The sequence below is a fragment of the Centruroides vittatus genome, unplaced genomic scaffold, assembly GCF_030686945.1.
Source record: "Centruroides vittatus isolate TY-2023 unplaced genomic scaffold, ASM3068694v2 contig_18, whole genome shotgun sequence".
NCBI lineage: Eukaryota > Metazoa > Arthropoda > Arachnida > Scorpiones > Buthidae > Centruroides > Centruroides vittatus.
Genome location: NW_027121101.1, coordinates 5,282,509 through 5,294,042, shown reverse-complemented (window position 1 = coordinate 5,294,042; position 11,534 = coordinate 5,282,509). Strand labels below are relative to the sequence as shown.

The 11,534-nt window shown below is 41.9% G+C and overlaps 3 protein-coding genes across 3 annotated transcripts in view; all 3 read left to right on the top strand.

Moving 5' to 3' along the window:
• sip1 (septin interacting protein 1) overlaps positions 1 to 11,534 on the top strand; it is a 354,828-nt gene that overhangs the window by 153,964 nt on the left and 189,330 nt on the right. The gene's annotated exons all lie outside the window — the stretch shown is intronic.
• TrpRS (Tryptophanyl-tRNA synthetase) overlaps positions 1 to 11,534 on the top strand; it is a 143,013-nt gene that overhangs the window by 95,129 nt on the left and 36,350 nt on the right. The window lies entirely within an intron of this gene.
• On the top strand, positions 6,028 to 7,205 carry LOC136969600 (uncharacterized). The gene has a single exon (XM_067263830.1). It carries the CDS (start codon positions 6,080 to 6,082, stop codon positions 6,854 to 6,856), a length of 777 nt encoding a protein of 258 aa, XP_067119931.1. The 5' UTR covers positions 6,028 to 6,079; the 3' UTR covers positions 6,857 to 7,205.

The following is an 11,534-nucleotide window of genomic DNA, read 5'->3' as shown; positions in this document are numbered from 1 at the left end:
CAGTTTTAAATATTTTTTTGTCTTTGAGACTATACTCCTCAGTTAAACTTTTTCCCTGATTTTGTGTTTTATGAGATTTGTTTTTCTGTGCCGCTCCAGCATGTTCGGGCGGCAGATTTTGGAATTAGCTGACTTAATGTTTTTTTTTCTTTATCTTTGATGATAACACATTTAAACAAAGGCGTATTGTACAGGCTGGATTACTTCCTGAATTGGTAACACGTAACCTGGAAAGCAGGGTCATCCAATGTTAAGCAGTGAAATATTGTATAAGAGGTACTGTACAGTACATACATACAGTACATGTGAAAGAAAAGGCTGTACTCAAAGATGTAGCCTTAAAAGATAAGAAAGATGGGTGAAGGAAGGAAGGAGAGTAATTTGAGGAAAAGTTAGAAAGTGGAATGGTTGGAGATTTGAAAGTGAAAAAGGGAGGACATGAGCCGCAAAGGGGTTCTGTTGGATAAGACAAGCAAATACAATGGTATACGCGTGCAGAACAAATTGTATTTACAGGGAAGGAGAAGGCTCATAACGTAAAACTTCGAAGAGTTGGACAGATGAGGCCACCTTGAAAAAAAAAAAAAAAAAAAAAAAAAAAAAAAGGTGGCACTGAGAAGAAGCAATAAGGAGTCTTTTTATGGGGGAGGGGTCATTGATGACCCAGAAGATGAGCTGTCCATTAGATGCCACTTAGGCTGGTAGTGGTATAGTGCATTAGTTTCAGGTGTTCCACAAAGGTCTTGAATTCTTGATAGATTATCTGGTCCTTTATAAAGGTGTATAGATCGCAAGGCCAAGGATACCCACGTTCCACAATAGCCCTGCGAATGTTCGCACGGTGGCGTGAGTGAACCGGGCAGATGAAGATTAGGTGCATTGGATCTTCGTTCTCATTAGCGTCACAGAGGCACAAACCTCTTCTTCAAGAACCTATAGAGGTAGGCTCTGAAGTTGCCGTATGCTGTAAGAATTTGGGTCATGACGTGATTGATAATAAAATGATGGTTGCTGATCCTACGAGAGATGCTGGGGAAAAAGTTGTGGGTGAGACGTCCTGTCAGGATCCCATCCCACTCCTTCTAAGAGGTACTGTACAGTACGTTAACCACGTCATTATAATCTAGTATTAGAAATCAAAGCAAAAATGAATGAGAACAGCTATGGACTTAAAAATGAACTCGAGTAAGGAAGATACTAAAGTTTATTTTTAAGTCCGGGTATGATGTGTATATCCAGAAAATGGATATAGACATCACACTCTCCAGTGGGGCAGTCAGAGGGGGTGCAAGAGGCCAATTTCACTTCTGTTACTAATATAAATTTTTTAAACAACTGAAATTTGTTTATGTGTAAATGTAAAAGTAAACTAAATCCTGTTCTCCCATAAATATAAATTTAAACTGTACAATTCGTAGATTTCGAATATTTATGATCTCTCGGCTGCCCATTGTGGACCTGACCGAATCCATGATGAATATGGTTTAAAATACAGTAGAGAGTCGTTAATCGGAACACTGGTAATCGGAATTGCCGGTAATCGGCACGATTTTCAGTCGGACTGTGTCGTGCTGAATCGAACGTTTTTGATACTAAATTTACTTCTAAAGTATAATTTTCATGTTTTTATATTCTTCAATATATTTATTTTGTTTGTACAAAATGCAGAAATAATTTTTAACGATACGATAGTCTCGATTATTATTATAAAAATTTTCGTTAGGCTTAAAATCGACGAAAACTCAACACGAAGCGACACGCAACGGAGAAAAATTTGAACATCGGACAGGTTAATGTATTTTTTCGTTCATAATGGGTAATTGGAACAAATGACTAATCGGAACAACCCCAGTCCCCAATTGATTCCGATTTTCGACTCTCTACTGTAAATGTTTTCATATTGACTACAGGACGAAAAGAGCCAATAAAAAGAACTAGATTATGTCCAGACATAACCATTGATCTATTGTTGAGGATTGCATAAAACTATCGATGGTTTTGAAGTCATGGTACAGGATTTTTTTAAAACTCTTTCTGTCCTGTGGACATAAACAAGAAGTGCTACACCTATGTCCTCCACCGATTTTGATGAATTTTGGCACAAAGATAGTGTTTGATATGATAACGCAATCCCCAAATTTTCTCATTCCATGGGCCATATATAACGAGCGAGTTATCGAGGTTTAAAAATTAAGCTATCCGTGGGTTCGTTCTTTTATTCCTCCGCGTGACTCCGCGCGAGCGGCATGCTAGCGTAATCCATCTAATAATTTCTGCGGAACGCGTTATATACGTTCCTATATTCCAGCCGGAGTCGCACCATCGGACGGCAAGAACGGCCGCTAGTAGTAGTAGTTTCGGTGGAAAGCAACATGGCGTTATCCATGGCTCAGACAGTTTCCTTTTGGGGTCCATTATGTGGTTTGATAAATGAAAATTTAGAAGTTGTGAAAGGGCAAGTTAGTGCATGCGGTGATGTAAATATCATCTTGAACTTTTTTTTTTTTCGAATGTTAGCCAGCATTCTAGTATTTTTCGTGGATACTTTGAACGCTCTGTCGGCAAGATAATCCATTTTATGGTAAACTTTCACAATTACAAGACCCTTCTCTATAAAGACGCATATTTTAAAATCATAGAGCCCTCCATTACGATACATTCGATAGTACGGGCGCCACCACCTTTCTTTCACCGTTGTTCCTAAATGTCTACAAATAGCAGCACACTCCTGTAGTAGCGAACACGCAGAGCGACCGCTATTAACGAACGCGCTCTTCTGCATAGTGTACTGCCATTGCCTAGTTTGTAGAGGCTCCGTACTATCACAGATAACTTTTTTGGCGTTCAACTTTTACGATTGTGAATTTTTTTTATTCTTTTGAATGATGAATATTTATAAATAAACGCATGTCTGATACGTTTTCTTGCTCAAGAGTTTATTGAGCAGACGATGTTTTCGGATTCGGAAAATAAAGAAATCGGGCACAAGAGGGCGTTTTTCGGAAAGTGGAGGTTCGTATAGGGATACGCAAAGAAACCAGCAGTGTATGGGAGGAAATTTTTGTTATTAAAGTCACTGTGGAAACTCAAGTCGAGTTTGATCTAACATTGCTAACTCAAAAGCTAGTACAGAACGGCGATCAGACATTTTAACGATATTTATCGGCAAAAAAATAAAGTCCGACACCCGACTCTTTGCATGATATTTTTCTCCAAATGGTGCAACCGAAATTACCTCCCAACGGCGGCAGTTCCTTCCTTGGGGACGTCATGCTTGCAAGAAAATTATGTTATAGGCACGGCGATCAGTGCCTATAACAAATAATAAATTTATTAACTTCTACTGACCGAAAACAGTTTTTCTCGTATACCAGTACTATTGCCTAGTCTCCATGCTCCGTGTTGCCAAGGCTCGCTATCGCTCGCTTTGACCGACGCTCCGCATGTATTCGAGTACTTCGGTGCTCGCTATCGCTCGCTCCTCAGCGGCCGGCAAGCCCCCACACTCTCCTAAAACTATATAACATCAAGTACTCCACGAACAGTCAAGTGAGCTACTCGAAGCCGGCAGAGTCGCTTGGGCTAAGTAGCTAAATGGCGATAGTTTTAACGGAGCGCACGGCGCGAGTTGTGATCGCGTGCAGCTAATTTCGGGGGCTGTATCTCGCGAAGGGTCACATTTAGAGATATGGTTCCTTTGGCTCTTTTCCGCCTAAGGACGTGCTCTACAGTTCTGTTAACATCCCAATAGCGCCATTCACATCTGCAATTTTACCGCTACCAGCACCTGTATTAATTAGTAAGTAAAACTGGTGGCGATAAATAATTAGAAGTGGCAAAAGAAATTTAGGGTGTACTATAGATTACCACCTATGGAATTTCAGGACTTTGATTATATATTTGAACTCAGGGGACCGAGACGAGTTCAACGGTATTCTATTTTTGGACCGGAGACGAAAAATAAAATAAGTTATCATACCTTTTAAGTTATCATACTTTTTAATGCTCTCATGAAGATGGCACCATAGTTGCTAGTACTGCCATCTTGCGGTAAAGTATGCAAACCATGACGTCGGACTACGGTCATCTCCAGGAAGGTTAAACACGCGATACGAAAGCGGAGAGAGCGACGCGACTTCCGATCATCGCGCGATCGCCATTTCGGTTAATGTTACTTATGGCAGCGAACATGGCGGCCGTTCCCACTGTTCGTGCTCCCGACTGACCTCCGGAGGGGAGCCGCCGGCAGGCCGCCATGTGCTAAACGTCACTAGTTATTGATTCACGGTAGTTCTTGAACAAAGTAAAAAAAGGGGAAACGTCTACTAAAGGCAATTTTAACGGCAAGCGACGCGACTCCCGATCGCGAAAGCGAGGCCGACTTAGCGGAGAGAGCGACGCGACTCCCTGTCATCGCGCGATCGCTGGAAAAAAGTATGGTAACTTTTTTATTTTTCGTCTCCGGTCCAAAAGTAGGGTATCGTTGAACTCGTCTCGGTCTCCTGAGTTCAGATATATACCGAAAGACCCGAAATTCCGTAGGTGGTAATCTATAGTATCCCCGAAATTCAAAACTGGCGAAATGGTGGCGATATTTTAAAATTTTTCGGAGCGACCCGTGCAGTATCTAAAAGTTGAACCATTACCTGTTTAATCTTCGCAGTGGCTTTATTGTAATAAGAGCAATAAGCTTTTACTTTTCCGGCTATTATGTGTACTCGTGGAACAAGGGAAAGTATCGGAATCGTATTAAATTTAACCCTCCGGTTTTTTGTGAATCTCCATGTCTTGGAACCTCTGAACCCAAAAAAGTAAACAAAAAAGGGGGAAGGGGGAATTTCGTGTGCATGGATGGGGTAAAAATTAAGAAAAGAAATCTGGCATGGTAGCTTGTGTATAAGGAGCATTGATCTATTAAATTTTGATGGTTAAAGGTTGAGGGGTGGCAGATACATACATACATACATACATGAAAGACATCGGCCGTACACGCAGTGTTTAGCCAGCGGAAAAGAGGGTAAGGGAAAGGGGGAGAGGAGATAGTAGAGAAAGGTAGGATCCCTCTGACCGGCGTACGTATGGCTACTGTACCAACTATGTTTCATGTTGGCGTGCAGTTTTTAGGCTGCAAGGCCGTAGCCCAAGGGTGGAAGATAGAGGGATGTCACCTGTCATATCTCGAGAGGGGCCAGACATAATGATTTTACTCGTTATTAGCATTTACAATTTTTATAAAACTCATCATTACCCTTAAAATTAAGTTTTTTGCCTTGTTATAATAATAATATAAGAAGTTTTTTTTATAACAAAATCTCAACAAACGGCGCCACAGACAATTTTATTTATTATGATTAATAATATAAAAATTTTAAAAATAAAATCTCATAATAAGCCGAGAGAGTTACGCAGCTCGTTGTTGGATTCTTTTTGTTTTCGAATCCGATTATACATTCAGAGATATCGGGTTCCAAAGTTCCGAAATTTTTCTGTCATTTTACATGGAGAGTCGATAAGAAACTTTGCAAAATTCCGTATATTATCACGAAATTATCCATGATATCACGAAATAACCACTTGTAGGCAATATAAAAAATATACTCCTAGAAAACTAACATATAAATCGAAATATATATCCGATAATTAAAGAATAATTAATTTTTATCACGAATTTATCAATGTTTATCCTATATAGGCCTATATTGTACGAAGCAATGTGTGGTCTTGAGAGCTTTCCGACGTGAATTTTCTGGACTTTATCAGTATCCATTGATCATTTGAACGGGACCGGACTCACCCTGTGGGACCTTTTGGTCAGCCAGTTGCCTTTTGTTAGCCACATCGTCGAGTCATGTAACTGTTACGCGAGCAGAAAATAAACGTAGTTTTGTTACTGTTCGTCTCATTCGTTTTTAATCGCGCGGAGTGACGAGAAGCAAAATTAATAGCAGTAAAAACACTACATTGGTGACCCGAACCCGGACTAATAACGTAATTCAACTAAGAAAACTACCGAATCCACCCATTGGAACCTTCATCAGGTACGTCGTTCTTCCTTGTTCACGACTTCAATCGTCAGATCATGGCCGAGATTGGAGCAGTAAAAATCCCTCCGTACAACTTTTCCGACCCAGCCTTATGGTTCCACATGTGCGAAAGCACATTTGCTCTAGGATCTCCAAAGCCGATCACGGAAAGTGCCACAAAGTTCAACTACGTAGTGGCTCATTTACCACCGGAAGTCGCATCAACGGTTAGAGACATTATTATTTCTCCGGACCGTACAGACCCGTACGGTCACATAAAGGTGGAACTTATTAAACGATCCGGCGAATCGTCTCAACAAGAGTTACGAAAACTATTGGCCGGAGAACAGCTAGGAGACCGCAAACCTTCCGAACTACTACGTGTTCTAAAGCGTCGGGCGGAAAATTTTCAAATCCCGGACGCAGTTATACTAGAGTTATTCATACAACATCTTCCGACTTCCGTCCAATCTATCCTAGCCGCCATTACCCCACTCGACGTAGACAAAGCAGCGGAAGTAGCGGACCGCGTGGTGGAAGTAACCCCTGCAACGATATCTTCAGTGTCGCAACCTGAGAAGCCCGATACCTTAACCAACAAAATACTAGTCGAAATAGATAAACTTAACAAGCGAATCGATAAACTAACGCAGGCACGTCGGGATCGCAGCGACCATTTTTCTCGACGCTCCCGCAGTAGTTCAGGACATCGCAACAATTCCACTCACCGCAGTATCAACAACTACTGCTGGTACCACAACCGTTTTGGCGCAAAGGCACAAAAATGTACTCCGCCGTGTAGTTTTCCAACAAACGAGAGCGGCGAAGCGTAGAGGCGACATGCACTTTGCCGGAGCAATCTCGTCGCCTGTTCATCCTAGACAAGAGAACGAACGTAAACTTTCTCGTCGACACAGGTTCCGACGTATCAATATTTCCAGCCTCCTCGTCACAAAAGAAGCGCGCATCTCAAATGACCTTGATGGCAGCAAACACAACTGCAATTCATGTCTACGACCAACGAACACTCACTCTCGATTTTGGGTTAAAGAAAATTTTTCGTTGGAAATTCCTTATTGGCAACGTGTCAACAGCAATAATAGGCGCAGATTTCTTGTATCACTTCCATTTGGTACCGAATCTTAGACGAAAATGTCTCACAGACGTTCAGACAAAGGTAAACTCTCCAGGCAAATTATTAGAAACCTCCATCCACTCTATCAAGATAACGACCAACGACTCCATATATCATAAGATATTGGAAGAATTTCCTGAGATCACCAGACCTCCACGTCCTAACCAACCCGTAAAACACAACGTTGTACATCACATAGAAACTGTTGGTCAGCCCGTAACTGCGAAACCACGTCGCCTAGCACCCGATAGGCTTAAAATCGCTAAGGCCGAATTCGATAAGATGATAGCTCTCGGCCATATGCGAACATCAAAAAGCAATTACGCATCACCACTCCACATGGTCACCAAGAAAAACAGTTCAGATTGGCGACCCGTGGGAGATTATCGTGCTCTAAACGCACAAACCATAAAGGACAGATACAGCGTTCCAAACATCGCAGATTTCACATCGGAACTGCACGGAACACAAATCTTCTCTCACATAGACTTAATCAAGGCCTATCATCAAATACCCATCTACCCACCGCACGTGCACAAAACAGCTATAACGACACCGTTTGGTCTCTTCGAGAGTACCAGGATGCAATTCGGATTGTGCAACGCATCCGCAACATTTCAACGGTTCATCGACGAAGTAACCAGAGGACTCCCCTTTGCATATGCTTTCGTCGATGACATATTAATAGCGTCACGCTCCCAGGAAGAACACATCTCGCATCTTCGCGACTTATTCCAACGCCTCCAAGAATATGGGTTAACCATAAATCCGTCGAAATGCACCTTCGGCGTACCATTAATCGAATTTCTCGGATTCAAGGTCTCGGGAAAGGGTCTGGAACCACTCCCTGATAGAGTCAGAGCCATCCGAGAATTTCCCAAACCTTCGTCTCTCACTCAACTTAGACGATTCTTAGGCGTAATAAATTTCTACAGGAGATGCATCCCTCGAGCGGCGCACACCCTCGCCCCGCTAGTGCAGCTACTAGAAGGAAAAAAGAACGGGAAACGTACGTCACTCACTCGGAAAGCAGAATCACGATCTCTGCAATGGTCAGAAGCGGCAGAACAATCCTTCGTATCAGCTAAGGAAGCACTGTCCAAAGCCACACTTCTCCACCATCCACTACCCGGAGCTAAACTATGCATATGGGTAGATGCGTCAGACGTAGCGGTTGGAGGAGCACTGATGCAATACAACAGGAAATGGGAACCCATCGCCTTTATCTCAGCGAAACTGGCACCAAATCAACGCAACTGGTCAGCTTACGACAGAGAACTATTGGCAATATACACATCAATAAAACGATTTCGCCACATGCTAGAAGGCCGTGAATTCACGATCTACACGGATCAAAAACCGCTCATATATGCCTTCAAACAAAAACCAGATAAATGTTCACCACGACAAATGCGGCATCTCGATTTTATATCCCAATTCTCTACGGATATACGTCATATTCCGGGCACAGCTAACACGATAGCAGACGCGCTCTCCCGCATCGAGATAGATTCGATCACCTCTGCTTCTCCTGTAGACTTCCGAGAGCTAGCCACAACGCAAGCTACAGATTCGGAACTTCATCAATTGTTAAAGGATCCTATGTCGCTCAAATTAGAGCCGAAATCCTTTCCACCTAACGAAATCGACCTATACTGTGACACATCATCCGGAACACCTCGCCCCTTCGTGCCGCATAATCTCCGACGAACCATTTTCGACCATCTACATGGACTTTCTCATCCAGGAGCAACAGCAACCACTAAGCTAATTTCGAGCCGTTATGTTTGGCCGGGCATGCGGAAGGACATCCGTCAGTGGGCACGACATTGCATCCCCTGCCAGAAATCGAAAATTCACCGCCACGCCTGGACACCGATAGGAAAGTTTACACTTCCGGAAGCAAGATTTTCCCATCTTCACATGGATCTGATAGGACCACTTCCGCCAGCTGACGGGAAACACTACTGCCTTACAGTGATCGACCGTTTTACCAGATGGCCAGAGGTCATCCCAATTGCCGACATATCTGCTGAGACGGTATGCCGAGCCTTTTTCTCAGGTTGGATCGCAAGATTCGGATGCCCTACTACGATCACCACCGATCAAGGACGTCAGTTCGAATCGAACCTCTTCCGAGAACTGACCAGACTTCTCGGCACCAATCGCATCCATTCGGCAGCATACCATCCCCGATCAAACGGTTTAATAGAACGATTACATAGACACCTGAAGGCATCGCTAATGGCACACGAATCCTCCAAATGGACCGACGCCCTTCCGGTAGTCCTCCTGGGAATTCGTTCAGCACTTAAAGCCGATATAGGCGCAACAGTAGCTGAACTGTTATATGGTACCCCGTTAAAATTACCAGCTGACATCATTAGCCCCGACACCCCACGAATTTCTTGCGAATCTTTTGTCAGCCAACTAAAAACCCACATGGCCAATCTGAAACCGTTAGCAACTTCCGCTCATTCCACAGAGAAAATTTTCATTCATCCAGAACTAAAAGAGTGTACACATATTTTCTTAAGATTCGACGCAAACCGACCTCCTCTTCGTCAACCTTACTCAGGCCCATACAAAGTGCTAGAAAAACACGACAAAACACTAGTAATTGACATCCAAGGTCGCAAATCCACCGTCTCAATTGACAGAGTAAAACCAGCGTATATCTTACAGGACGAACCACTTCAGAAATCTAGTATAAAACCCGTCCAATCAAGACCATCACAGACACCATCTTCATCTGCAACAGCGAATAACAAAAAACTGGAAACGACCTCCAAAAAAGATCAAACTGTTACCACGAGATCAGGCCGTCATGTTCATTTTCCTAAAAGACTAGTCACCATAATGTAACGTTAAGCGATTCGTTCGACATCAGTTCTATCGCTCGTCCCTCACTGGGGGATACTCTGTGGGGAACGTCACTCTCCACATCTTAACAGTCGTAACGAACCCCAGGTGGTAAGAGTTATTACTTCCTGGAACGGGACCGGACTCACCCTGTGGGACCTTTTGGTCAGCCAGTTGCCTTTTGTTAGCCACATCGTCGAGTCATGTAACTGTTACGCGAGCAGAAAATAAACGTAGTTTTGTTACTGTTCGTCTCATTCGTTTTTAATCGCGCGGAGTGACGAGAAGCAAAATTAATAGCAGTAAAAACACTACAATGGTACCTATATAGGCCTATATTGTACGAAGCAATGTGTGGTCTTGAGAGCTTTCCGACGTGAATTTTCTGGACTTTATCCAGTATCCATTGATCATTTCGTAATTACAATATCGTCTATCATTACATTGTGTCTCCAAAGTTGTACCTCATTTATTCCCTCCTTAATCAAGACTTGGGCTTAAATGTGGTAGGCAAAAAATTTTGTAATCCACTTTTGTAGTGGCGTTGGGAGCGTGAATATATTTCACGTAATCCAGACTACAAGTAACTTTTAATTTTTAATTCTAAATTAACCTTTTCTATTCAATACTCAAGTACCGTGGGTTGCCGACTAGCAATAAATATTCTAGTAAAATTTGATAGGCTTAACAGTATTTGATAGACTTATAAAGTTTGTATATGTACTGTACGTATACATCCTATAAATTTACCAAATATCAATTTAAGTTTACCAAACTTTATTGGAACGTATAAATGTATATACATAGTTTATAAGCAAGGTTGGGTGGACCCGCACCGGGTGACACCAAAATGACTCAAGTTTTTATGCAGTGTTTCAGCAGAAATTTATTATTATTAATTTTTTATAGAAATATTCCTGTAGCTATAACAACAGAAACATTTTTCGAAATGCCAGCTTACGTGTATCAATATACAGGGTGGGCCAACGAAAACGAAACGGCAGAGTGTTCGTGTTCGTCCAAGCAAATCGCTCGGACAGGTCGATTTTATTCTCGAGGGGACATCTTATGCAATAAAGTTTTTGCAAATCTGAATATTAACTAAACAAACATTTTTTTTTTTTTCGAAATAAATGTTTGTTTAGTTAATACAAAATAAGTGAGTTTTTAAAATTTTTATTTGTCTGTTGTATTCAGAATCGCAAAAACTTTATTGCAAAAGATGTCCCCTCGAGAATAAAATCGACCTGTCCGAGCGATTTGCTTAGACGAACACGAACACTCTGCCGTTTCGTTTTCGTTGGCCCATCCTGTATAGTCCTTACAACACAAACTATATTAATTTACTTTTTAAATCTTATGCTCCGGTCAGAGCTGTCGTAATTACCAAATTACAATAAAAATAGAAAAAAATATTTACATTTTACAAATACAGATGTCTCAAAAAGATGTACTCACTCTTTGATTGTCAAATATATAAATATTTTTTTGTAAATAGACGTGTCTTGACAAAC

Coding starts and splice junctions, on each gene's coding strand:
- LOC136969600 (XM_067263830.1), top strand. CDS start 6,080: ATGGCCGAGATTGGAGCAGTAAAAATCCCTCCGTACAACTTTTCCGAC.